Source organism: Pelophylax lessonae, assembly GCF_965119305.1.
Source record: "Pelophylax lessonae genome assembly, chromosome: 4".
Classification (NCBI taxonomy): domain Eukaryota; kingdom Metazoa; phylum Chordata; class Amphibia; order Anura; family Ranidae; genus Pelophylax; species Pelophylax lessonae.
The window spans coordinates 546270345-546297491 of NC_138771.1; the positions used below are offsets into that span (position 1 = coordinate 546270345).

Sequence of the window (27147 nt, forward strand, 5' to 3'; positions counted from 1 at the left end):
AGACTGGGCATACGGTACTGCCTCTAAGAAGGCCACCATCAGTCCCAGGACCAGATAGTTCCACTAGGAATGATCTTTGGGAAAAGTGAAGAAAACGTTCTGCTCAAGGAGCGAGAACTGCCGCTCCCTGTTGCATCAAATCCATTACTGCCCCCCGCAAAGCTTTTAAGCGATCCGGGGATAGTCGAATGTTGGAAGGGAAGAATTGCACCGGTAGAAGTGATCGAAACTCGATCTTGTATCCCGACCGTATGACCTCGCGAACCCCTTAGTCCGGGATTCTGGAAAGCCATGGATCCGGAAACCGGTGAAGACGTCCCCCCCCACCCCAGAGATGGGTGGGGGCGCACCTTCAGGCTGTATTGGTCTTATCTTCAGGTTTGGCTGAGCCAGACTTTTGTTTACCCGACCAGCGCCCTTTGAAACCCCCTGAAGGGGCTTTGGAGGGCTTCCCTTTATCGCCCGCCCCAGCGGAATGAACAAACTTTTTGTGAGCGGAAAAGGAAGGTCCTCGCCTGTTACGAGGTCCTTTACCCTTAGCAGTCTGTGGCAAAAAAGTGCTCTTGCCCCCAGTGAGATCCTTTATAATCTCATCCAAGGTGGCCCCAAATAGGCGATCCCCTTGAAAAGGGAGATTAGCCAAAGCTTTTTTGGAACCTTGATCCGCCGACCAGCACTTTAACCACAACACGCGTCTGAGGACCACTGCTGAAACCGATGCACGCTCTAGCAAGGGAGTGGCGTCCAGGGCGGCGTCACAGATGTACTGTAGCCCTTGTATAATCTGCTCCAGCAAATCTGATACTGCCGGGGGGATACTTCTCCCCTTTATGTCCCGGCGTAACAATTTGGTCCATTCTGTCAATGTTTGTGAAACTAAACCAATGGCAACCACTGGCCTAAATGTTGACCCCATCAGGGAAAAAATGGAGCGGGATTCCGCTTCCACTTTTCGATCCACCGGATCCCTAAAGGACGGAGCGTCCTCCAACGGGATAACAGTGGCTTTATTTAGTCTGGAAATCGGTGTGTCCACCACTGGTGGTACCGTCCATTTTTTAAGGAGGGATTCCTCAAACGGATAGCGCCTAGCAATGCGTTTGGAAATAGCAGGGGTTCGTTTCGGACGATCCCATTCTTCTTTAATTAGATTACCAAAACATTTGGGCAAGGGAAAAACCTTCGCCATCTTAGTAGGCTTGCTGGTACCAAAGGGAATTTCAGTGTCAGCTACCTCTGCCGGTGTAACCTCAAGACTTAAGGTTTCCCGGACAGACATGACTAGTGCGTCCACCAACGCTTCTTCTTGCGCTATGGCGGAGGCCGAAACGTCCTCCTCACTGTCTGAGGAGACCGTACCCGAGACAGCAGCCCCAGAAGAGGGACCTGCAGCTGCAGTGACCAGCTCAGAATCCCTATCTGAAGTGTCAGATGAAATGGGGGTAGGCGGGGGTCGCTTTCTTGACCCCCGTCCCTGACAGGCCACCTCCACCCGGGATACCAAAGACTCCAAAACTGCTGATAATGCATCAATCACAAGTGGGGTACTGGAGGGTCCTGCGGCCACCTCGAGGGGATCAGGCGGGGATACATGTGTGGCAGGGTCCATGATTATTCAAGACACTTGCCAGCAAACAAAAAATAATTGCAAAGAAAAAAACTTTTTTTTTTTTTTGTAATCCCCCAGCGCAACAGCGCCCCTCAGTGTTACCTGCTTTGGACCCCACAGAGAGAGAGAGAGAGAGACCCCAAGGGCTCACCACCTAATGCACAGAAGTTTCACCAACCTGCTCTCAGCGCTGTCTCTTACAGACAGGAAGTCTTTTGGATCGTTTTCCCAAGTAAAGGAGGCAGCTCTGCCCCTTTCCAAGCCTTCCGGCGCTTCCCATGCTACTCCTCGAGGTAGCTTGGTCATCTCCAAAATGGCAGCCCCCATGCCGGAGACACGAGGCTACGCCAAGATGGCGGCCCCGTGCGACCTGCGGGAGGATGGCGGCGGCCTCTGTGGAAAGATGGCAGCGACTGCTACATCCTGCGGCCTGCGGAAGGCAGGCATTGGCCTGTGCGGCCTGTGGGAGGTGTGCGGCCTGCGGGAGGATGGCGGCGGCGGATGGCGGTAGTTTAGGCATTGTAACCTTATGTATCAGGTAGGATCATATCACCCTCTTACATGGCCATCCTAACAGTAATGCCAGCCACGGACTTCAGTCATGGTCCCTTTACAGTGCCCACTCATACAGTGACTTCGGATCGTCAGCTCCCAAACCAAGCCCCCTGGTTCTTATTCACCAAATAACCCTCAAAAAGGGGGATCTGTGACCTGTTATAGGATAGAGGGGGGATCCAGGATCATGAGGGTCCGATCATCCCAGGGAGGGGCCCGCGTCCACCCACAAACCCGTCAGGGGGAGAGGGGGAACATTTTACTCACCATACCGGAACAGGCGGGCGCCAACTCCTGACAGAACCCCTCTCCACCGAGGTGGGGGGGCTGTCGACCAATACGGACGCCATGACTCAGTTACCAACTGGTCATCGGCGTCCCGGCGAGACGTTTAACTCGCAGGGTCAGTCCCTGTCCAGTGGGACTATGTCGCGGCCGACCCAGCGCGGAGCTAGGGCCTGCACGCGCTCGTAGGCTGACTGGGGTGACCACTGGATCTCAACATCCAGCCCGTCGCCCAGTTTCAGCATACTTGCTTGAAGATCTCACAGGAACAACTGGAGAAAAAAGCTACCCTAAAAAATATGTTTTTCTAAAAAATCTTGCCAGGACCAAAAGATCCCAGCAAGGAACTTGGGTCCTTACTCCTAACTAGACAGAAAAAAACTGACATCCTGTAGCAGGGAGAGAGAGGATATACCCTCTGGGACTGCCCCTAAGGTGTGGCCAGAACGTTTTCCTTCTGCCTAGTGTCCTACTCCTGTAGAGGGCAGTATAACCCAATTTGATATTAATCAAGAGGCCTGCGTCTGTCAATGAGCGACAGAGAAATATGTACTGTTACTGTAATAATGACATTGGCAGGGAAGGGGTGACCAAAGGGGTAAGTGTGAGCCTAGGGGAGTTTTAATAACTGTATGGGGGATGGGCTTGTGAAATGACCCCAGAGACCTGTGATCCTATATAGAAGGATCACAGGTGCTCTGTGATCATTTCAGAGAGAAGAACTGTCAGCTGTAATTACAAACAGCTGACCGTCCGCTCTCATCGCAGGTGCCTGGCGGTAATCGGCCCCATGCATTGGCATCCCCGCTGCTGTAGTAGCACTGTCTGATCCATCTGGAAATGGTCGCAGAGGAAGTGGACAACCCTTTTCAAGGTCCATCCGTGAGCACAAAGAGAGAGTCTGACTTCCTGAAAAACTGCATAGATCCCAGGTACACCCTAATTGCCCGGACCACATCCAAGGCAATTTCCTTTGGATGTTTAGGCCTGGGACACAGGGAAGGCAACACAATGTCTTCATTTAAATGAAAATCAGAGACAACCTTTAGAAGGAACAATGGACAGGGGCGAAGAACCCCCTTATCCCTGTGAATCACCAGGTAAGGTGAATGACAGGATAACGTTGCCAGTTCCGACACCCTGTGCGCAGAGGTGATAGCCACTAAAAAAGCCACCTTCTGGGACAGCGTAAGCAGGGGAATTTCCCAAATTTTTTCAAAGGTAGGCTTCTGTAGAGCTGAAAGCACCAAATTAAGATCCAAAGGTGGTAACAGAACCCGCTTTGGGGAAACCAAATGTCGGACAACCTGAGGAAAGGTACGCACCAGGGAGTGTGGGGCCAAAGGTCTTTGAAAGAAGACCGCCAAAGCCGACACCTGGCCCTTGATGGTACTCGAGGCCAATTTCTGTTCAATCCCCCGTTGAAGGAAGACTCACACCACGCAATCAATGTACGTCTTCCACATACGATGGTAGATCTTCCTAGAGGTAGATTTCCTAGCTTTTAACAGTGTAGGATTTACAGACTCAGATAAACCCCTATCCTTCAGCACCTGGCGTTTAACAGTCAAGCCGTCAAAGCCAGGGACTGTACAGCAGGATGGAAGATCAGTTCTTGGGACAGCAGATCCTCCCTGAGAGGAAGCTGCCATGGAACGTCGGCGACCAGCAGCACCAGATCGGCGTACTAAGCCCAGCAAGGCCAGTCCGGAGCCATTAAGATGACCTGAATCCCATGGGACAACAGGAGGTGAATTGCAGCCTGCAATTTCTGGAGTTCGTCTAGAGGCTAAGGCCGAGTCCAGAGTCAGGCCCAGATAGTCCAGCTTTGTGGACGGAACCAGAGCAGACTTCTGAAAATTCAGAATCCAGCCGGACTCCCGCAGAGTACATATTGTGATCTCCAGGTTCTCCACCAGAGCAGAGGGAGTCTCCGCTCGCAGAAGGAGATTGTCCAAGTAGCCCAGTACCGCAATCCCCCATTGGCGTAGCAAAGCTAGCACCGGGGCTAACACTTTTGTGAAGACCCGAGGAGCAAATGCGAGACAAAAGGGTAACGCCACAAACTGATAATGCTTCTCTCCCATAGCAAAGCAGAGAAAACGCTGGTGACTGGCACATATTGGAATGTGAAGGTAGTCGTCCTTTATCGATCAAGGTGAGGAAATTGCCCTGATGCAGAGATGCCACCACTGTTCGAATGGACTCCATTCTGAACTTCTGTACCCACACAAAGCAGTTTAGCGCCTTGAGGTACAGGATTGGATGCACTTTGCCTTCCTTCCTGGGAACTGGAAAACAGGTTTGAGTAAAAACCCTGAAATTGTCCGAGGTCAGAACCAGGACATTCACCCCTTTGAAGAAACAGGTCTTGTTTTGCCCCAAACAGACCCTGTAAGCAGTCTGGGGACAGGCGCAAGTTGGAAGTGTTTAACCTTGCCGGGGGACAAGAGCAAAACTCGATCTTGTAGCCGGACCGAATGACTTGCACACGGAAAGTCCACGGGTCTGGAAACCAGCGAAGACTCCCCCCCCCCCCCCCCTCTCTTACGGGTGAGGGCGCACCTTCATGCAGAAGGAGCCTTGTCCCCGGGTCTGGAGAAGCCCGATCTTGGCTTGCCAGAGCAGGTTCGTTTGGATCCTCCAGAAGAGGCCCTTGAAAGGCTTTGAGCCCTTGTCAGTCAGCCCTGAGGGACGAAAAAAACTTTGTATGAGCTGAGAAGGAAGGCCCACATCTACGATGAGGTTCCTTGCCCTTAGTGGCCTGCGAAAGAAAAGTACTCTTTCTCTACTGTGGAGCTACATGGGTGACATCATTAATGGTCTCAAACAGGCAATCTCCTTGTCTGATCCGCAGACCAGCACTTGAGCCAAAAAACACGCTGAAGGACCACTGCCAAAATAGAGAGGCGAGCCATCAGGGGAGCCACTTCCAAAGAGGCACCACAGAGAAACTGCAGCCACTGGACCAGCTGGTCTACCAGCTCGGCAAAGGACTGGGGGAGCTATTCGCCCTCCAGGTCACGGTGTAGGAGCTTGGCCCACTCGGTCAGAGTTTGCGACACTATGGCAATGGTGAATACCGGCCTCATTGCCAAACCAGCTAGAGCGTACATAGCACAGGCTACAGCCTCTGCCTTCCGGTCACCTGGAGGGTCCACCACCGGTGGCACAGGCCACTTCCTAATAAGGGACCCCTCATAGGTCACTTGGCCTCATATGGTCACCCCCACTCAATAACGACAATTCTGTCAAAATAGGCAGGGAAAGGAAACACCTTTTCCGCTTTAGATGGCTTGTGAGTGCCAAAGGCCAACTGTGCCTCCGTTGCGTCCTCCATCTTCAGGATCTCACGCACAGATTAATTCAGTGCATCCACCAACCCCTTTTCGTGTGTGGTTGCATGCGTGGAGGAATCATCCTCACTATCAAAGGATTCAAGGAGCATGGTTGCAGACCCAGCAGGGTGGCCCACGTTTGCGGCGGCCGAATCAGGATCTGATGAGACCGGGGAAGGCGGGAGGCGCTTTTGGCTACCCTGTCGCCCGCAAGCCACCTCCCGCCGGAACACAAGGGACTCCAGGAACGCCGTCTGTGCATGGATGGATGGTTGGGACCCAGAGGTCTCTGCAGCTTTAGAAAGGGGATGGAAATGTGCTCCAAGGACTCCATGAGTCACCAGGCGGATAAAAAGTGTAAAACACTGCTAAGGGACAATCCCCAAAGCACCAAGCGATCCTCAGTAGAGAGGGAGAGGACCCCACCAGGCTCACCCACAGAAACAGGCACCTGCAGCCGCCATGAGAATCTGCACTACACGTGCGGCAATCAGGAAGTAAAATGATCCAGGAGTCAGCACCAAAGGATGAGGAAGGGCTCCCATCGCCGAAATCGCCGCCCACGGGGCTCCACTGTCATGGCAGCCGCTATTTCCAATGGCAAACCACAAGAAAATAGCCACCATACTACACAAATATGACCGCCATGTATAGAAACACACAGGCTACAACAAAATAGCAGCACCACGAGGCTTACAGGGACCCAGGAGGAAGACCAGGCCTCGAGGACAGATCCAGGCATGACTGGGGGCCCTGGCCGGAGCCCCCACCAGGTACAACCCCCCCTCCGCACAATCAATTGTCCGGTCACTGGCGGTGCACCCCCCCCAGCCCCCATCGCCAGTTAACGCCCTGCCCCCATCCTAGGAAAGTGGCCAGACCACCCAAATAGCCCTAGCGTGGGGGGGCAGGACGAGGGACTTGGCAAGGGGGAAGGGGTGCCTGCGGGAAGGAGGAAAACCAGGGGGGTCCGATCGTCCCAAGGAGGAGCCCACGTCCACCCCAAAACCCTCCGGGGGGGAGAGGGGGGACAGCTACTCCCCATCCCAGGAACCAGACTGGCACTGCTCCAGACAGAACCCCTCTCCATCAAAATGTGGGGGCTGTGGGCCAGGAAGAGTGCTGCAACTCAGGCCGAGACCTGGTCGTATGCGACCTCGCGAGGCGTTTAACTCGCAGATCAGCCCCCATATGGTGGGGCTATGTCACAGCCGGCCTAGCGCCGAGCTGAATTCTGTGTGTGCTCGCTGGCCAGACTAGGGTGACCACTGGTGTTGTGGAAATTGCATTAAAATTTGTGGACATTTATCAGGAAGTGTTTATTTAAATTGCCAGTTTGTCTCCCAGTGTCAGTTTACAGGTAATCGCTATGCACTGCGAATATGGCTTTAACTGGCATTGAGAAAAGACCTGTAGTTGTGGAAACCTTCCATTAAATGGAGACTGCATACCACTCACCTGATCTCCCGAACGGCGGGCGTTCTGATCGGCTACCGCTGGAGCGAACGCCGGTCCGGATATGTGGCAGTGCGATGCGGACTCTGCCACGCAAATGTATATTAGCCAGCCGGGGCCCCTGGTATTCACTGGCGGAGAAATGTTTATGATGTGGAATTATCGTTTTGATAAATATCTGCCATTTTGCTGGAATAATGGCTGGTAGCTTTCTATTATGCTTGATCTGCATGATTGAAATACTGCTGCTATTTTCCTTTGCAGATATAGTCTAATTTACTGGAACAGTAGCATAATCACTATCAAATGTGGTTTTTATGAACTATATTATATAGGATTCACTCTAACAGGTTATGACGGGAGTACTTGCGGATGTACTGGTATGGCCGCGTTCATGGGAGTCCATGCTAGTTCCATTGTCACAGAACAGCTTAAGATTCCTGAACACAGCTCAGTGGGTTCATTTACATGCACTCCCATTTCTATTGTACATTTGAATGTGTACAAGTGTGTCATTGGCTGAAGTGGTGTAGCCTGTCTTTGATCTTTTGTTGCCCTTTAAATAAATGAAGCTTATTGTTCATCACAGGACAACTTGGGAGCATCCAAACTGAAACAGCCTGTGTGTCTTTATCCCCTGGGGATGGTGAGCATACTAGGATTTATCTATACAAAAGAGCTGCACATTGTACTTTTTCTGTACGAGTGATTATTGGTGCTTGCCGCGTATTAATATCCACAAGTGCGCTTTTCAGCGGGAGGGAATTTCTATGCTTCCGACCCGATTACTTCCCACCACACTGGATCTAGATTATCCAGCCCGTTGCCCAGTCCGACAGTTGATTGTAGATCTCACAGAAAAAAAATTTCTAACTAAAAATTTTTTTAGCCAGGACCAAAGATCCCAGCAAGGAAATAGGTCCTTACTCCTGACTAGGCAGAAAAAACTGAGTGGCTATAGCAGAGAGAGGGAGTACATCACCTGGGCTGCCCATGAGTGTAGCCAGAATTCTTTTCTGCCTAGTGTCCTACTCCTGTAGGGGGCAGTATAACCCAATGGTTATGAATATCAGGAGCTGTGTCTGTCAATAAATGAAAGAGAAAATACATTTTACCTATTGGAACTCTGTGAATTTTAATTCAATACCCCTGGTCTAAAGGTTGTGATTCTTGTGTGCTCTTCAGTCATATGTCATTAAGGCAGAAGTGGGGAGGGGGCTACAATAACGATTAATGTACACAGTACATGCAAATTTGAGGTCAGTTTACATTGCACTTCATTCCACATAATGCTTCATAATTGGACCCAAGACACATTTCTCTCGTACACTTGCCCTAAAGCTAGCCATTGACACTAGAGGTCAGTGAAATGTATAAGCTGACCAGTCACAGGTCTTTCTCAGCCAGTGCTTCCATCCAGGCCTGTGGAGAGATGCGAGTGCTGTGGCTTTACCAGCTCAGTAGGGAAAAGGAAAAAAACATTGCACAAGGTTCTAACCTGTCATTGAATTATGCTTTCCTAGAGGTTCTAGATGGCATTCTCTACAGATGCATCATAGACAATATGTTGTAAATGGCCAGACTACGTACAAGAACAATTCACATATCTGATTAGTGATCCTGTTCTAGTGAATTGCAGAAATGACCCATGATTAACTGCTATAGACAATAAAATTTACCTTCAGGGCCTTCTGATATGAGACCCAGAGACAACCTTGCCACTTGTGCAGCTATACTGAGGACTGGAACAAATCTGTCAATTCTGCTTTTACATGGTGTCCTGTTTTGGCATGTATTGAGTATGGTAGCTAAACTAAGAAACAATCTTTATGTACATTACATTAATAGTAAATTGTCTGTATAATTCATTTTGGGTCCAGGAAACTACTAGATTGTATGGGATCATGAAGCCTAAGATGTTTCCCATTGGAAAGGTTAAACATATGTATGTTATTAGCTTAAATTTATTCTTTACACATGAAAGGATGTACATCCAGGAAGCTATTCCCATGGACAGTCAAAATATCCATTGTATCTCTGCACCAGGGACATACTGAAGACTAAGTACTAAATAATGTTCTCTGCATTTATATTAAAACTTCTTGAACAAGACACTCTGCAATATTGGTGAAAGACATTCCTCCTCTACCCTCCACCGTTAAATGCCCAAAAGGTAGCTTTAAGATAAACTACTCTACATGCTGTAGGCAAGATGGTGTGATGTGCAAGATTGATTTTTTTTTTTTTTTAGTACGCTCTGTACATTTATTTTCATTGAGTTTACTGAGGGATACAGGAACCTTTGGTTTATACTGCCCCTACAGAAGGATTAGACAACTGACCTACTACCAGCATGCCTCACTTTTGGAGCAAGCAGTGCTGAAAGCATGATTATAAACACAGATGGATGTGACCTGGGTCCTTCACTAGATTCCAAGAAAAGGAATTTATGGCGAGTACAATAATCCTATTTTCATACTTACCCAGTGAGGGACACAGAAAGACCTAAGCCTTTTGACTGTCCAAAAGCAGTCCAATTAAGGGGTAAGCAGCAAAGCAATACCAACATGCGCCCCATTCCCCCAAAAACGAATCAACAAAAACATAATTGGGGACTGCCTGCAGCTCAAACAGCCCCTAAAGGACCTTACACCTGAACCTTGCATTAGGGGAACCTGAACATCCACCTTGGAGAACGTATGAATAGACAACCAGATGGCAGGCTTGCAATCTGGTAAACAGTAGCCTGCAGCTAAAAAGCCCAATAGGCACTTGCAGAGTAAACTGTACCTGGACATCTGGAAGTGTGAAACCAGATTCTTAAGACCATAAGCCTGAATAATGGTCAGTTTGACCAACCTTCAGATGGTCAAATGATGGCTGATGTACCCTTTTGGGAACCATCTGGAATGACAAAAAGGGAATTAGTCTTGAAGAAAGCAGTAACTGGGATATGGACTCTCACAGCCCACATCACATCCAGATAATGGAGAGAAATCTCATTTTGAACTGGGGCTGGACAGAGGGACTGAGGTGAAAGGCTGACACTACCCTAGTTAAGAAGAAAGTTCCGGGCCTCAACACTACCTTTGTCCTAAATGTATGTTGAAAATGGCACCTCCTAGTGATAGAATTCTGCAAATACATAGAAACAGCAGCCATCAATTTTTGTGTAACCAAAAGAAATAAAATAAAATTTGAGGCGCTGTATACAAGTGTATAAAATGTAGATATCTAAGTGCTGGAAGTTGGTGAGTGAATAGATGGTGTAATAAAATGACAATTTATTAGATAACAATAAAAAGTCAATCCCTAAAAAATGTCAATAAATAAAAATCAATATATAAAAGTCCATATCAATATCCGGATCAGCAATTCACCAAAAAAAAGTGCCAAGTGCTCAGTAATCTTCTTAAAAAGTGCTAGTGCTTGGTGCTCCTTCACCCATTGATGAAAAAAAAAAGGGGGCCACTCGCCAAAAGGCTACGGGCCTCTAGGACCCAACTCGCTTGTCTAATGATTCAGTTGGGATAACCTCCTTTATGATGCAGCAAAGCCAGGACTACCTTTGTTCTTGTGCAAAACCAGAAAACGTTCATTGTATGAGAAGGCTGCTTGCTCAGACACTTACCTCACAAAGGTGATGGCTACAGGAAACGCCGCTCTGTGGGTGAGAGTAGAGAGGGAAATATCTCAGTAGATTCAAATTGTGGTCTTTGAAGCGCAAAGAGAACCAGACTCAGATCCCACAGTCACAGTGGCTCTTCATGGTAATATTCCCTGAACTCCTAATCAAAAAATGAGAGGTCAGTGACCATGAAGCAGAATGGTAGAATGGTCCTTGAGATAAATGATCCAGATGATCTTGAAGTGCCCAAGGGGCATCCGCCAGTAGTTTTAACAAAATCTGACTACCACACCTGCTTAGGCCAATCCAGAGCAGTGAGGATCACTGGGATGTGCCCCATCTTGATCCTGTAAAGCTAAAACAAATAGCCAAAAAAAAGAGCCTTCCATCCTCCTAGAACACTAGCAAAAAACCTGAGGCATGCTGGTAGTAGGAGGGTTATCTTGGGCTGACCTACATTTTTTTGTTTGCTAGTGTTCAATCCTCCTGAAATAGTGTATAATATAACTTAAAGGTTTAAGACATTCTGCGTCAGAAGTAAGTTTACTTTCATCCTTGTCCTTTGTGTCCTCGTACTTAGTCATCAGTGTGCTTTTGTCTGCAAGTTTCAGGACTTACAGTTGGGGTCTGTACATAAGGGTGTTCAGATGTGAAGGTACAATCTGACTGCCCTGTAAAAAGGTGTATGCGCCTCAGCAGGATCTATAGGAAGGTAAAACTATTCTGGTGCCGGCTTAGGAGCAGGGGAAAATTGCAACTTGGAACTGTGTCCTGACCTGCCTTAGGCTGGCAATTATGCAATTTGCTTTCCTTCAGCCAAGGGTTGAAGGAAAGAAAATGGTTTCATTCCCCCATCAACACAGTAGGTTTCCCCGCTGTCAGAATATGATTACTGCTGCTGTGATCATACAAAAAAGTCAGGCTGGTTGTACTGAAGTCATTCGTGAGATCAACTTCAGCACAACCAGCCTGCCTATAGATGATTCCTACTGAAACAATCAAATTTCAAACCGTCAATAGCCAGTTTTTTTTTTTTACCTCATCAGTTCTACTCATCAACATGTTGGTCTGGATAATATGCAAGACCTGTAGCCTGGTGCTAAAGCTGGGTGCATACTAGTGATCGACCGATATCAGTTTTTCGTTGCCGATACCGATATTTTGGCCATTGCATATCGGTATCGGCCGATATTTTGAACATTTAAAGTTTTGCAAAGTAAACACAATTTTCGACACAAATCTGTTACTGAACATGTTAATGTTTATTAACATTTTTAACACTGCAGCCAGTGCAAATTAAACTGCTAGAAAATCTAGACAACAAACAGCTAGACAGTGGATTGGAGGAGTCTGTGGACTACTGCTGCAGTAGTGCACTCACTGCAATTATTTGAAATCACTACTGCAGTCAGTGCAAATTAAACTGCTAGAAAAAAAAGCTAGACAACAACAAACAGCTAGACAGTGGATTGGAGGAGTCAGTGGACTACTGCTGCAGTAGTGCACTCACTGCAATGATTTTAAATCACTAACTGCAGTCAGTGCAAAACTGCTAGAAAAAAAGCTAGACGGTGGGGAGTCATTGGACTACTGCTGCAGTAGTACATTCACTCACTGCAATAATTTTATATCACTACTGCAGTAGTGATTTAAAATTATTGCAGCAGTGAGTGGCACACTACTGCAGCAGGCAGTAGTTCACTGACTCCAATCCACTGTCTAGCTTTTTTTTCTAGCAGTTTTGCACTGACTGCACTAGACAAAATCTAGATCGTGGAATGATTGGAGTGGAGTGGACACTAGTACTATACTACTACACTTTCAATACTCCCAGTTAAGTAGATCAATATTATAGTGCAGAAAGCATAACATTTCAGCATGTTAAACGGCTTTTTTTTTTCATAAATTGCTGCCACTTCACTAAAAACACGCTCACTTGGTACCGAGGAAGGAGGAGCAGAAAGGTATCTTCTAGCATGAGAAGCAAGTCTTTTGTAGCGTGCCTCATTTTCTTTCCACCACTGAAGAGGATCACCACTTCTTCTGTCAATTACTGGTTCCTTCAAATAGAGATGAAGTTCATCATCCAGGCTCATTATTGCAGATTTAGAAGAATCCTCCGCATGAGGCCCCAATAAAACACTGAACATGGCATCTATTTGACCACGATGAAGTTTCTCTTCTGTCCGTTGTCTTTTTGGACATTTTTCTCTTTTTGAAGCATCCGGCTCTTCCACATTAGAAACTTGCTCTTCTTGACTTTTCTTTTCGGCAGGAACCTCCTGCACCTCCTGTTGAATATCTTCTGTCAGCCATTGTTTTGCCTTGGCCAATACATCATCAGATGAGAAAGGATAGTTCTTGTATCGAGAATCCAAAAGACATGCAAGCACAACATTTTTATTCTCTTCATGCTTCTCAAAACGTTTGGCAAGACTGTCCCTCATTGCCTGCCTACATGTTTTAGTGCCACGTGTATTGGGTCCTTCATTCCCTTGAAGAAGCATCTTCAGCACTCTTACACATGGGATGACAGGTGACACAGATGAGTAGTAATGACTCACCTCTAGTGTCACTTCCTCTATGGAGAGGAGGGTCTCAATGACATTGGCTACACTGAGCTTGCTTCTGCTCCAGCATTCTTTGCAGCATGTGAAGTGTTGAGTTCCATCGTGTTGGAACAGTGTTAATCAAGTTGTTTTTGGGTAGGCCAAGGTCTTCCTGAATGCACCTCAGTCGCTGCTTGGCAAGGATTGAATGGTGAAAATGGCCTGCACACTTCTTCAGCATGCTAATTATGTCAAGCAAAGCTCTCTGGTTTGACAGACCATCATTTACCACAAGTTGGAGGGTGTGTGCCATGCAACTGAGGTCTGACACTTCAGCAAGTCTCATTCCTTTCACCATGTTCTCTCCGCTGTCTCGAAGCACAAGCATCACTCGGTCTTTGGTGATTCCCCATTTTAGTATGCCTAGAAACATTTCTTTAATGTACTCCCCAGTGTGGGATCCTTGCATCACTTTTGTATTCAACACCAAATGCCTTCTTCTACATCCGCTGTCAATGAATTGGCATGTTAGACTCATTAGTGATTCTGTTTGTCCTAACCAGCAGTCAGTCATGAATGAGAGTGAGTTGCCAGCATTCCCTGGTTTCAGCATAGCCTTTACTTTCTCAACGACCTTTTGGTGAATCTTTTTCAGCATTTCGGTTCGATAATACTTGTCACTCTTCAGTGTGTACCTTAGCTCAACTATAGACATCAACCGCTTAAATCCAGAGTCCGACACCTTTTGTAAATGGCTGGTTATCAGTGACCATCATCTCTGTGATTACTCTGTCCAGCAGTTGGAATCTTCCATCCGATTTTAGCCACCTGTTTTTTTTATGAAACATATCTGTTATTGTTGCCTGGGATATTGATGTTTCACCGTGTGATTCATTTTGTTTTTTTTCTGTACTGCATGATACAATTCAACATGATTAACTCTTTGATGGGCCCAAAGATTTGACGTATTTTTGTTTTTTTGCAGTTATTGATCCCATGCTCACATTGTTTGTGCATGTGTTGCACACTGCTGCTGCTTTTCCTGGAGATGGAGATGAGAAATAGTCCCAGACAACAGTTTTAATTTTTCTATCTGCATCCATGTCCATTAAAATTTGAAAGACACTACTGAAATTGAATATAGGCTTAAAAAAAACTGGCTGGCTGGCACCCTGTGGTGATGAGTGGCTGGCACCCTTTGGTGGGTGGGTGGCTGGCACCCTGTGGTGCGGTGGGTGGCTGGCTGGCATTCTGTGGTTGGCTGGCTGGTACAGGCCTGTGGGTATGTGGCTGGCTGGCACACTGTGTGGTGGGTGGCTGGTACAGGCCGGTGGGTGTGTGGGTGGCTGGCACTGGGCAGCTGTGGGTGGGTGCATGTATGTGGCTGCGGCAGCTGTGTTAAACACACTGTGCACTGTGACTGTACTGTATGAGAATCACTCACTGTCCAGACTCCAGTATGTGGCCGTGGCCTTGCCGATAATCGGTCGATCCCTAGTGCACACTATAAGAAAATCGAGTGAACGATCTTCCGGTTTTCCTCGATATTTCACAGCAAGTCAAACCGGAGGATGGTACTAATTGTACAAAAATTCTCAAATGACAAAAGCTTTTTTTTAATGTAGAAATGTTGTAAGATTAATATTGTTTCTGATCATGCGCAGTCTTTCGTATACAATTTTTCTTGTACAAAAATGGTACACATTAAACAATAATCGTTAGTTATGTTCACGTATGAGAAACATTTGAGGTTTGTCCCTGAAATTTTTGTTTTAAAAGAATGAATCGGATGTCTAAACTACAGTTGTGTACACACTATATGGAAAGCAAACTATCGCTCCGCATACGGAATTTTTTACCCAGCTTAAGATTGTGATCAGATGTGCAGGTATAATTGGACTGTCCCCCCCCAGCAAGAAAGTACTGTAGAAAAGGGTACAAATTTGGAAGCTTAGCTAGGCTGAACCTGCAGTGTCACTATAGAGAATAGAAGCTGGAACTGACTTATGGATGGAAAAACAGAGGCTTGCAGAACAGGTGTTCTAATCTGCCTATATACTATTGTAAAGTCCTTTGGTGCCCCATAGACATGAGGTTGCTGCCTGATCCAGCTGACTGACATTTCATACTTATGGGTAACTTGAGCCTTAATTTCTGCAGGTTGGATATCCCTTCCATATAAGTAAATGGGCCTAACAACTTTATTACCATTGTTTTATCAGTTGAGCATCACTCTTTTCACCAGCATGTATACCACAATAGAGCTCTGGGTTAGTCAGAGAGACCTGAGCCTTGTTATTGAGAAGTAGATAATCTATATACAAAATAATGCTAACATTTTCTCTTACCAGATTTGTGACTCTTTATCCAGGAGATGTATTTCTAACTGGGACCCCCCCTGGAGTTGGTGTATTCAGAAAGCCTCCAATATACCTAAAGGTTAGTCAACTATATGGAGACCAGAAAATATACATAACAATACCATCTAAAAGCAGTCTCCACAAGATGCCTGGTAATACTTTTACTTGCCTGAATCCCCTCTATGACACAGTCAGACATAAACTATTGACACTAGCAGATGGATGTATCTCAAATTGCTACACAAGTCCCTAAGGAGTGTTTAACCACTTTACGACCGGCGCACGACGATCTACGTCGGCACTCAGCCCCGGCCAGGCAAACTGACGTAGGCCTACGTCAGCACAATTTGCCGGCCCTGTGCGCGCTCCCGCGCGTCCCCGCCGCCGATGATGACTCGATTGGGTTCAGAACCGATCAGTCATCAGGTCCAGGCCAATCATTTTTGGTCTGGACCTGTTGATCGGTCCTGCCCAATCAGATCATCCTCTAAGCCTGTGAAATGTAAACACAGGCTTAGAGGAGATGTGCCCTCCCCCCACAACGGTCTTTTTGGATCCAGCGTGAGAGGAGAGCACATCTTACTGTGAGTACTGCACCAAGCACACCCACACACAGTTAGATAGGCACATTTCACCCCCGATCGCCCCCCCAATTAACCCCTACAGCACCTGACACAACACACACTATATACAGCATATAGCATATACCTATATACCTGTATAAGTGTGATTTGTGAACAGGTGTAGCCCTTGCGACCCCCCCTTTTCCACTCAAATTACCCCCCACCCCCCCCTAATAAAGATTTAACCCACTGATCCCCCCTGAACCCCCCCTGATCACCGCCGTTAACCCCTACACCCTCTGTCACATCAGCACTAATACAAACGCAATATACGGTGTTATTGTATTTTTGTATTAGTGTCATTGTGATCAGAATTAGCGCAGGCGACTAAGTTTCTGTCCCAAGAAGGTTTAGGGTCCCCGCCACCCGCCCAATAAAGATTTAAGCCCCTGACCCCCCCCTGATCACCCCTACACCCCCTGCCATAACACACACCGTATACAGTATATAGCATTTTGCTATATACCCGTATAAGTGTGATTTGTGGTCAGGTCTAGCGCTTGCGACCCCCCTTTTTCCACTTGAATTACCCGCCACCCCCCCCTAATAAAGATTTAAGCCCCTGATCCCACCTGATCCCCCCCTGATCACCGCTAGTTAACCCCTACACCCTCTGTCACATCAGCACTAATACAAACGTAATATACTGTGTTTTTGTATTTTTGTATTAGTGTCATTGTGATCAGAATTAGCGCAGGCGACTAAGTTTGTGTCCCAAGCAGGTTTAGGGTCCCCCCCACCCGCCCAATAAAGATTTAATCCCCTGATCCCCTCCTGATCACCCCTACACCCCCTGCCACAACGCACACTGTATACAGTATATAGCATTTTCTATATACCCGTATAAGTGTGACTTGTGACCAGGTTTAGCGCTTGCCACCGTTCCTTTTATCCTTAGGATACCCGCCAGTCCCTTCCAATAAAGATTTAAACCCCTGATCCCCCCCTGATCACATCCCGTTAACCCCTACACCCTCTGTCACATTAGCACTAATACACACATAATATACTGTTTTTACTGTATTTTGTATTGGTGTCATTGTGACTTGAGGTTGCGCTAGCTAGCTAGTTTCTTTCCCAAAGGAGGTTTAGGGTCCCCGCCACCCCCCCCAGATCCCCAGCGCATAGTTTAGAAGTAACCCCTTGATTGCCACACACGCACGCACGCACGCACCTACACTTCCATTTCTAGTATAGTGTTTGAACAGATCAATATCTGATCTGATCAGAACTATACTAGCGCCCCCATAGTTTAGGGTTCCCAAAACGCGGTGTTTGCACGATCAGTACTGATTCCGGCCAGCACCTGCGTTTAACCCTTTCACCCAGGCAAGTGTAGTAATCAATAGATTACTGTCACTTGCAAAAAAACACAAGACACAAAACCGCTGTGTTAGCAGAGTCAGGCCTGATCCCTGCTAGCATTAGCAGTTTTTTTTGTAGCGCTTGAAATAGTCTTCGACAACCAGGTGCTTTTATTACCGGTGAGTCGCATCACTGTACGAGTAAATTTAGTTGCCAAAATGACCAAACGTTCGTACAGGGATGAAGAGCTTCTCAGTTATATGCTGACCGAGTCATCTGATAGCGAAGGGGAAGCTACAATGACCGAATTAGTGTCAGTATATGAACCTGATGACGGCAGCGGCTCCCTGACAGATAGCTCCGACGACAGATGGGTCCCTGTTAGACCCAGGCGTACCCGACCCCATTCTGAAGTTGTTGTGATGCAGGAATCGCAGGGTGCTCGTATGGAGCAGAGTGTGGGTACTAGTGCCGCTCATCCTTCTGGCGACCTGGCAAGCGCCAGCGGCCTAGTACAACCTGGACCTAGTACAACCAGCACTGCAGTAAGACCTGGTGACGTGGCGAGTCCCCTAAGTGCAGTTGAAGCTGGTGCGGTGGCTAGCACAAGTAGTGGCCCGCAGCCACCGCGTATTCGAAGACAGGCCCGTAGAGCCCATAGTGCCCTCCCTGATGCGCTGGCATTTCCTAATTGGCAACCCACCGATACTACAGCGCCAGTACTTCCCCCATTCACCGCCCAACCTGGAATCCACGTGGAGACAGCTGGTTTTACGCCCCTGAACTTTTTTGAGCTGTTCTTCACGGAAGATCTTTACAGATCTATTGTGGATCAATCAAATTTGTATGCACAACAGTTCATCGCCGCCAACCCAAATTCACACCTTGCCAGACAATTCGGCTGGAAACCTATAACGGTTTCCGAATTTAAGATCTTTCTGGGCCTTTCCCTCCACATGGGCATAACTAAACAGAGTGAATTGCGGCTATATTGGTCCACTAGCCCAGTTCACCATATGCGCATGTACTCTGCCTCTATGTCCAGGACGAGATACGAGCAAATTCTGCGATTTATGCATTTCAGCGACAATGAACTCTGTCGTCCTCGGGGAGACCCTGCATACGATCGGCTCCACAAAATTCGGCCCCTCATAGACCACTTCAATCAGCGGTTTGCAGCCTTGTTTACCCCCGAACAAGTTGTCTGCGTTGACGAGTCCCTGATTAAATTTACTGGCCGCCTTGCTATGAAACAGTACCTCCCCAGCAAGCGTGCCAAGTACGGGGTCAAACTGTATAAATTGTGTGACAGGGCCACAGGCTATACAGTTAGTTTCCGGGTCTATGAGGGAAAAGATAGCTGTGTGGAGCCCCCCAACTGCCCAGACTACATAGGGAGCAGCGGTAAGATCGTTTGGGACTTGGTGTCACCCTTATCCGGAAAGGGGTACCATTTGTACGTGGACAACTTTTATACAAGCGTGCCACTATTTAGTCACCTTCTTGATTTACAAATTGGCGCATGTGGCACCGTGCGACCTAATCGCCGGGGCTTCCCCCAACGGCTTGTAGATTCCCGTCTTAGTCGGGGGGCGAGAGCCTGCTTGAAAACGGACAAATTACTTGCGGTGAAGTGGAAGGATACACGGGATGTTTATGTTCTGTCCTCCCTTCACCCAGACACGACGATCCAAATTCCTACGGCAACTGGCGTTGTGGAGAAACCCCTCTGTGTCCACGAATATAACCTTAACATGGGAGGGGTGGACCTTAACGACCAGCTTTTGGCGCCGTATTTAGTTGCCCGTAAAGCCAGACGCTGGTACAAAAAAGTGTCTGTTTACCTATACCAATTGGCTATGCTGAACGCCTTTGTCCTATACAGGGCGTCAGGACGAACTGGATCTTTCCGGGAATTCCAGGAAGAGATCATCCTTGCCTACCTGTACCCAGGAGGCATGCCTGCCCAACTTCCCCTTCCAGATGCAGTGAGCCGGCTGCATGAGAGGCATTTTTCACATGTCCTCCCGAGTACCCCTACCCAAAGATGGCCCCAAAGAAGATGTCGTGTCTGTAGCAAGCGCGGATTTAGGCGTGACACCCGTTATTATTGTCCCAAATGTCCTGACCAACCTGGTCTCTGCATCGGGGAATGTTTCGAGCGCTACCATACACTAGTGGATTATTAGCGTAGGGTACAGCACGACACAGTGTAGGGCACATAAACACAGGGTCTCGAAGGATGTTGGATGTCCATCGACATTTTGAGAGACCCAAGCTGGAAGAGAAGATCGCAGATGATCGCAGTCCCTCCCAAATCAAGAAGTAAAGGAACAGTTAGAAAGAAAAATAAAAGGATCCAAAAACTGTTGTGGTGTCAGTAATTTTATATGTCCTTCTACTCCTTCCTACTATACTTTTTTTCAATGTCCTTTGTTTTTTCATTCTTTTGTGACCTGTTTCTCTTGCAGGTCCCTCGTCGGCTACCACGCATTGATTTTATATATTCTGACACAAACAGCGTTTGCGCTCAGCATATATGGATACCTTTGCTGATAGCAGCTGTGGTGATTTTCTGATTTCAGCACTGCAGTTAAAATCCTATTTTGGTATACGTGGATAGCGCCGTGTATACCCATCATTAAATTCAGTGGGTGGTTGTTTGGGCGGTTAATGATGAAAATCCAAAAACTGTTGTTGTCAGTCATTTTATATGTCCTTCTACTCCTTCCTACTATACTTTTTTTCAATGTCCTTTGTTTGTTTTTTCATTCTTTTGTGACCTGTTTCTCTTGCAGGTCCCTCGTCGGCTACCACGCATTGATTTTATATATTCTGACACAAACAGCGTTTGCGCTCAGCATATATGGATACCTTTGCTGATAGCAGCTGTGGTGATTTTCTGATTTCAGCACTGCAGTTAAAATCCTATTTTGGTATACGTGGATAGCGCCGTGTATACCCATCATTAAATTCAGTGGGTGGTTGTTTGGGCGGTTAATGATGAAGATCCAAAAACTGTTGTTGTCAGTCATTTTATATGTCCTTCTACTCCTTCCTACTATACTTTTTTTCAATGTCCTTTGTTTGTTTTTTCATTCTTTTGTGACCTGTTTCTCTTGCAGGTCCCTCGTCGGCTACCACGCATTGATTTTATATATTCTGACACAAACAGCGTTTGCGCTCAGCATATATGGATACCTTTGCTGATAGCAGCTGTGGTGATTTTCTGATTTCAGCACTGCAGTTAAAATCCTATTTTGGTATACGTGGATAGTGTCGTGTATACCCATCATTAAATTCAGTGGGTGGTTGTTTGGGCGGTTAATGATGAGTAATACTACGCATTATTCCTGTGCTGATTTCTGATAGGTTCTCTTTTTTTCCGTTCAGCCCACAGGCTGCATGAAAAAAAAAAAAACCTATATGCCAAACAAGGACCAGCAATGTACTGGTACGTTGCTGGACTTTGAGTGGTTATACCAGGATGATGCCTGCAGATTTAGGCATCATCTTGGTATCGTTTTTTACAGCCAGCGGTCGGCTTACATGTAAAAGCAATTCTAGCAGGTAATTGGCCGCTAGACTGCTTTTACATGCAGTGGGAGGGGCCTCCCCCCCCCCCCCCACCGCCGCCTTCCGCAGCCTTCCATGGTTTTTCTCTGGCTCTCCTGTCCCACCGGTTAACCCGAGAGTGCAGCCGGTGGTTCAATTATCTAACCATAGAGCTAATTGGAGATGAGAATGGCTCCAATCATCTCTATGGCCTAAGATGCCGGAGGCTACGAGCATTTTATGACTTCTGTTTCGCCAGAAATAAACAGGGCCATTGGGAAATTGGGAAAGTATTTTATCACACCAATTTTGGTGTGGTCAGATGCGTTAAGGTCAGAGGAGAGATCTAGAGTCTAAAAGACCCCAATTTTTTTTAAAAAGAGTACCTGTCACTACAGATTGCTATCATAGGGGATATTTAAATTCACTATGATAACAATAAAAATGATTTAAAAAAAAAAAAAAATTAAAGGAAAGGTGTCAAAATAACATAAAAAAGCAAAAGAAAAAAAAAAAAAAAAAAAATTGAGCCCCCCCCTTACCCCCGGTGCTTGCGCGCAATGGCGCACGCAAGCGGTGGTCTAGTGTCATATGTAAACCACAATTGCAGCATGCATGTGAGGTATCGCCGCGATCGCCAGATCGAGTGCAGTAATTCTTGCAGTAGACCTCCTCTGTAAGTCTAAAGTGGTAACCTGTAGAGACTTTTAAAGGTTTTCAAAAATGTACATACGTTTTTGTCGCTGCGCAGGCATGCGCAATTTTTAAAGCATGTCATGTTAGGTGTCTATGAACTCGGCATAAGATCATCTTTTAAATTTTACCAAAAAAATTGGAATTATATAGTGTATTTGTGCAATAAATTAAAAAAAAAAGTATTTTTTTCGCAAAAATTGCGTTTGGAAAATCTGTGCGCAAATACCGTGTGACAAAAAAATTTGCAACATCCACCATTTTATTCTATAGGGCCTCTGCTTTAAAAAAATATATAATGTTTGGGGGTTCAAAGTAATTTTCTAGTAAAAAAAAAATATTTTTTCATGTAAACAAAAAGGCACAGAAAAGGCTTGGTTTTCAAGTGGTTAGAAGAGTGGGTGATGTGTGGATAAGATTGAGTATAAAATGCCGGAACTGTTCAAACACCCCCCTAATGACCCCTTTTTGAAAAGTAGACACCCAAAGCTTTTTTCTGAGAGGCATGGTGAGTCCATGGAGTATTTTATATTTTGCCACAAGTTTCGGGAAAATTATTATTTTTTTTTTTTTTGTTGTTTTTTTACAGAAAGTTGTCACTAAATGATATATTGCTCATGCATGCCATGGGAATATGTGAAATGACACCCCAAAATACATTCTTTTGCTTCTCCTGAGTACAGGGATACCACATGTGTGAGACTTTTTGGGAGCCTAGCTGTGTACGCGCCCCCGAAAACCAATCCACATCTTCAGGTTTTCTAATGGCGTAAATTGCTGATTTTACCCCTGACTACCTGTCACAGTTTCAGAGGCCCTGAAATTTCAAGATGGCACAAAACCCCCCCAAATGACCCCATTTTGCAAAGTAGACACTCCAAGCTACTGGCTGAGAAGTATGGTGAGTCCATGGAATAGTTTATATTTTGCCACAAGTTTCGAGGAAAAAAATTTTTTTTATTTTTTTTTATTTTTTTACACAAAGTTGTCAGTAAATGATATATTGCTCACACAGGCCATGGGTATATGTGAAATGACACCCCAAAATACATTCTGCTGCTTCTCCTGAGTACAATGATACCCCATGTGTGAGACTTTTTGCCAGTCTAGCCGCGTACAGGACCCGGAAAACCAATGCGCACCTTTAGGCTTTCTAAGGGCGTAAATTGTTGATCTCACTCCTTACTACCTATCACAGTTTTGAAGTCCATAAAAAGCCAAAATTGCACAAACCCCCCCCAAATGACCCCATTTTGCAAAGTAGACACTCCAATCTATTTGCTGAGAGGCATGGTGAGTATTTTGCAGCTCTAATTTTTTTTGGAAAATGAAGAAAAAACAGGAAAATGCATTTTTTTTCCTCTTTTTTCAATTTCCAAAACTTTGTGACAAAAAGTGAGATCTGCAAAACACTCAACATGCCTCTCTGCAAATAGCTCAGGGTGTCTACTTTCCGAAAAGGGGTCATTTGGGGGGGGGGGTTGTGCTGTCTTGGCATTTCATGGCCTCCAAAACTGTGATAGGTAGTCAGGAGTGAAATCAACAATTTACGCCCTTGGAAAGCCTGAAGGCGATGATTGGTTTTCGGGGTCCTGTACTCGGCTAGACTGCAAAAAAGTCTCACACATGGGGTATCCCTATACTCAGGAGAAGCAGCAGAATGTATTTTGGGGTGTCAGTTCACATATACCCATGGCATGTGTGAGCAATATATCATTTACTGACAACTTTGTGTAAAAAAAAAAAAAAAATATATATATATATATATATATATATTTCCCGGAACTTGTGGCAAAATATAAAATATTCCATGGACTCACCATGCCTCTCAGCAAATAGCTTGGGGTGTCTACTTTCCAAAATGGGGTCATTTGGGGGGGTTTTGTGCTATCTTGGAATTTTAGGGCCTCCGAAACTGTGATAGGTAGTCAGGAGTGAAATCAACAATTTACGCCCTTGGAAAGCCTGAAAGTGGGGACTGGTTTTCGGGGACCTGTACTCGGCTAGACTGCAAAAAAGTCTCACACATGGGGTATCCCTGTACTCAGGAGAAGCAGCAGAATGTATTTTGGGGTGTCATTTCACATATACCCATGGCATGTGTGAGCAATATTTCATTTACTGACAACTTTGTGAAAAAAAAAAAAAATATATATATATATATATATATATTTCCCGGAACTTGTGGCAAAATATAAAATATTCCATGGACTCACCATGCCTCTCAGCAAATAGCTTGGGGTGTCTACTTTCCAAAATGGGGTCATTTGGGGGGGTTTTGTGCTATCTTGGAATTTTAGGGCCTCCGAAACTGTGATAGGTAGTCAGGAGTGAAATCAACAATTTACGCCCTTGGAAAGCCTGAAAGCGGGGACTGGTTTTCGGGGACCTGTACTCGGCTAGACTGCAAAAAAGTCTCACACATGGGGTATCCCTGTACTCAGGAGAAGCAGCAGAATGTATTTTGGGGTGTCATTTCACATATACCCATGGCATGTGTGAGCAATATTTCATTTACTGACAACTTTGTGAAAAAAAAAAAAAAAAAATATATATATATGTATTTCCCGGAACTTGTGGCAGAATATAAAATATTCCATGGACTCACCATGCCTCTCAGCAAATAGCTTGGGGTGTCTACTTTCCAAAATGGGGTCATTTGGGGGGGGTTTGTGCTATCTTGGAATTTTAGGGCCTCCGAAACTGTGACAGGTAGTGCAGAGGTGACATGCACAATTTACGCCAGTAGAAAACCTGGGAGTGTTGATTGGTTTTCGCGGTCCTGTACACAGCTAGGCTCCCAAAAAGTCTCACACATGGGGCATCCCCATACTCAGGAGAAGTGGCAGAATGTATTTTGGGGTGTAATTCCACATATACCCATGTCATGTGTGAGAATTTTATCTTTTAGTGACAACGTTGTGTAAAAAAAAAAAATAAAAAAAAAAAATAGTAATATTCCCAAAACTTGTGGTAAAATATAAAATATTCCATGGACTCACCATGCCTCTTAGCAAACAGCTTGGGGTGTCTACTTTCCAAAATGGGGTCATTTGGGGGGGTTTTGTGGTATCTTGACATTTCAGGGCCTCCTAAACCGTTAGAGGTAGTGAGAAAATGCAATGAAAAATGTACGCCCTTTGAAATTCTGATGGTGGGGGATTTGTTTTTGTGGTCCCGTACACAGCTAGGCTCCCAAAAAGTCCCACATATGTGGTATCCCTGTACTCAGGAGAAGCAGCAGAATATATTTTGGGGTGTAATTACACATATACCCATGGCATGTGTGAGCAATATATCATTTCAATGACAACTTTGTGTAAAAAAAAAAAAAAAAAAATTTTTAGTCATTTTTCAAACACCTGTGACAAAAAAATGAAATATTCAATGAGCTCAACATGCCTCTCAGAACATTCCTTAGGATGTCTACTTTCCAAAAAGTGGTAGTTTGGGGGGGTTTTGTACTGCCCTGCCATTTTAGCACTTCATGAAATGAGATAGGCAGTCAAAAATTAAAGCTGCGTAAATTTCTGTATTTACACCATAGTTTGTAGACGCTATAACTTTTGCGCAAACCAATAAAAATACGCTCATTGAATTTTTTTTTGTCAAAGACATGTAGCTAAATATATTTTGGCCAAAAAAAAATACATAAATTGAGTATATTGGATATTTTTTAAAAGACAAAGTTGAAAATGTCATTTTTTTGCAAAATTTTCGCTCTTTTTTTATTAATATCGCAAAAAATAAAAAGCGCAGAGGTGATCAAATACCACCAAAAGAAAGCTCTGTTTGTGGGAAAAAAAGGACGTAAATTTCGTTTGGGTACCACATTGCATGACCGCACAATTGTCAGTTAAAGTCACGCAGTGCCGAGTCGTAAAATACCCCCTGGTCGGAATGGGGGTAAAATCTTCCGGGGCTTAAGTGGTTAAAAAAAAATATATATATAAATAAATCTGCATAGCAGTTAAGTGAAAATACATGTATATTCATTCTGTGCAGGGGGGGGGGGGGATGTTAGGCTATTTCCTGTAAAATTTGAATGTTTTTGATTGATTTAAACCAGAAAATAATGGTATTTTGACTAAACATAAAATCCATTTCTCTGTGTTCACTGACGGACGCAGCACCTTAGGATTCTAGACTATTGGGTCATACTGCCCCTATGCAGTAGGACACTAGGCAGAAAAAGAACTTGACAATGCCTATAGGTAGTCCCAGGAGGTATACTCCACCCACCCCCCTGCTATAGATACTCCAGTTTTATTACAAGCAGTGTCAGAAGTATTACAACTCCATAGAGGGGAGGGTGCTGTGTCCGTCAATGAACACAGAGAAATGGATTTTACAGTAAGTCAAAAAATTGGATTTTTGACTAACTATAAAATCCATTTCTCTGATGTTAATTTATGGACACAGCTCCTGATCTTCTTAACCATTGTGTTATACTGCCCCCTACAGGAGTAGGACACTAGGCAGAAAGAAAGTCTGGCTACGCCTATGGGCAGTCCCGGGTGTATACTCCCTCTCTCTTATATAGGTAGTCAGAAGAATTACAACTTCATAGAGGGGTGGGTGCTGTGAAATCCCATTTTCTCTTTTGTTTATTGACGGACACAGCTCCTGATCTTCTTAACCATTGGGACGTCCCAAAGCAGTGTTAAGCATGAGGGGTGGGGGGTGGGAACAGCGAAAAATAAATTTTCAAGGCTAACTATAGCCAATCAGGTAAACAGGAGCTCAACCAAAACAACTGGAGCTCACCTGAAAAAAAACAATACACCCTCAAAGATAACCAGATCCTCTAAACAGCAGCCTGCAAAACCTTGGGGCCAAAAGGAAGCATCAGCAGATGCCAACACATCCACTTTATAGAACATCCACTTTATAAATGTGAAAGTGCGCACCGGCGACCAAGTGGCCGCCTTGCAAACCTGTCACTGACGCCTGATGACGGAAGGCCCAGGAGGCACTGAGCGCCTGAGTAGAGTGGGCCTTGACAGGGAAAGGAGGAACCCTGACCCTTGATGGAATAGGCCTGAATCATCGTCTGTCTGATCCATCTAAAAAATGGTCGCAAAGGAATCGGACAACCCTTTTTAGAGGCCCATCCGTAAGCACAAATAGTGAGTCTGATTTTCTAAAAGACTCCTTAGCTGCCAGGTACACCCTAATTGCCCAGACCAAAT

General features: G+C 45.6%; 1 protein-coding gene across 2 annotated transcripts in view; it reads left to right on the plus strand.

The window, feature by feature from the left end:
- The window catches only part of LOC309552265 (oxaloacetate tautomerase fahd2, mitochondrial-like), a 91759-nt gene that overhangs the window by 58822 nt on the left and 5790 nt on the right, over positions 1 to 27147 (plus strand). For both annotated transcript variants that reach the window (XM_082253154.1, XM_082253155.1), the window contains exon 7: positions 15771 to 15858. In XM_082253154.1, coding sequence (XP_082109280.1) covers positions 15771 to 15858 — 88 coding nt within the window. The remainder of the gene's footprint in view (positions 1 to 15770; positions 15859 to 27147) is intronic.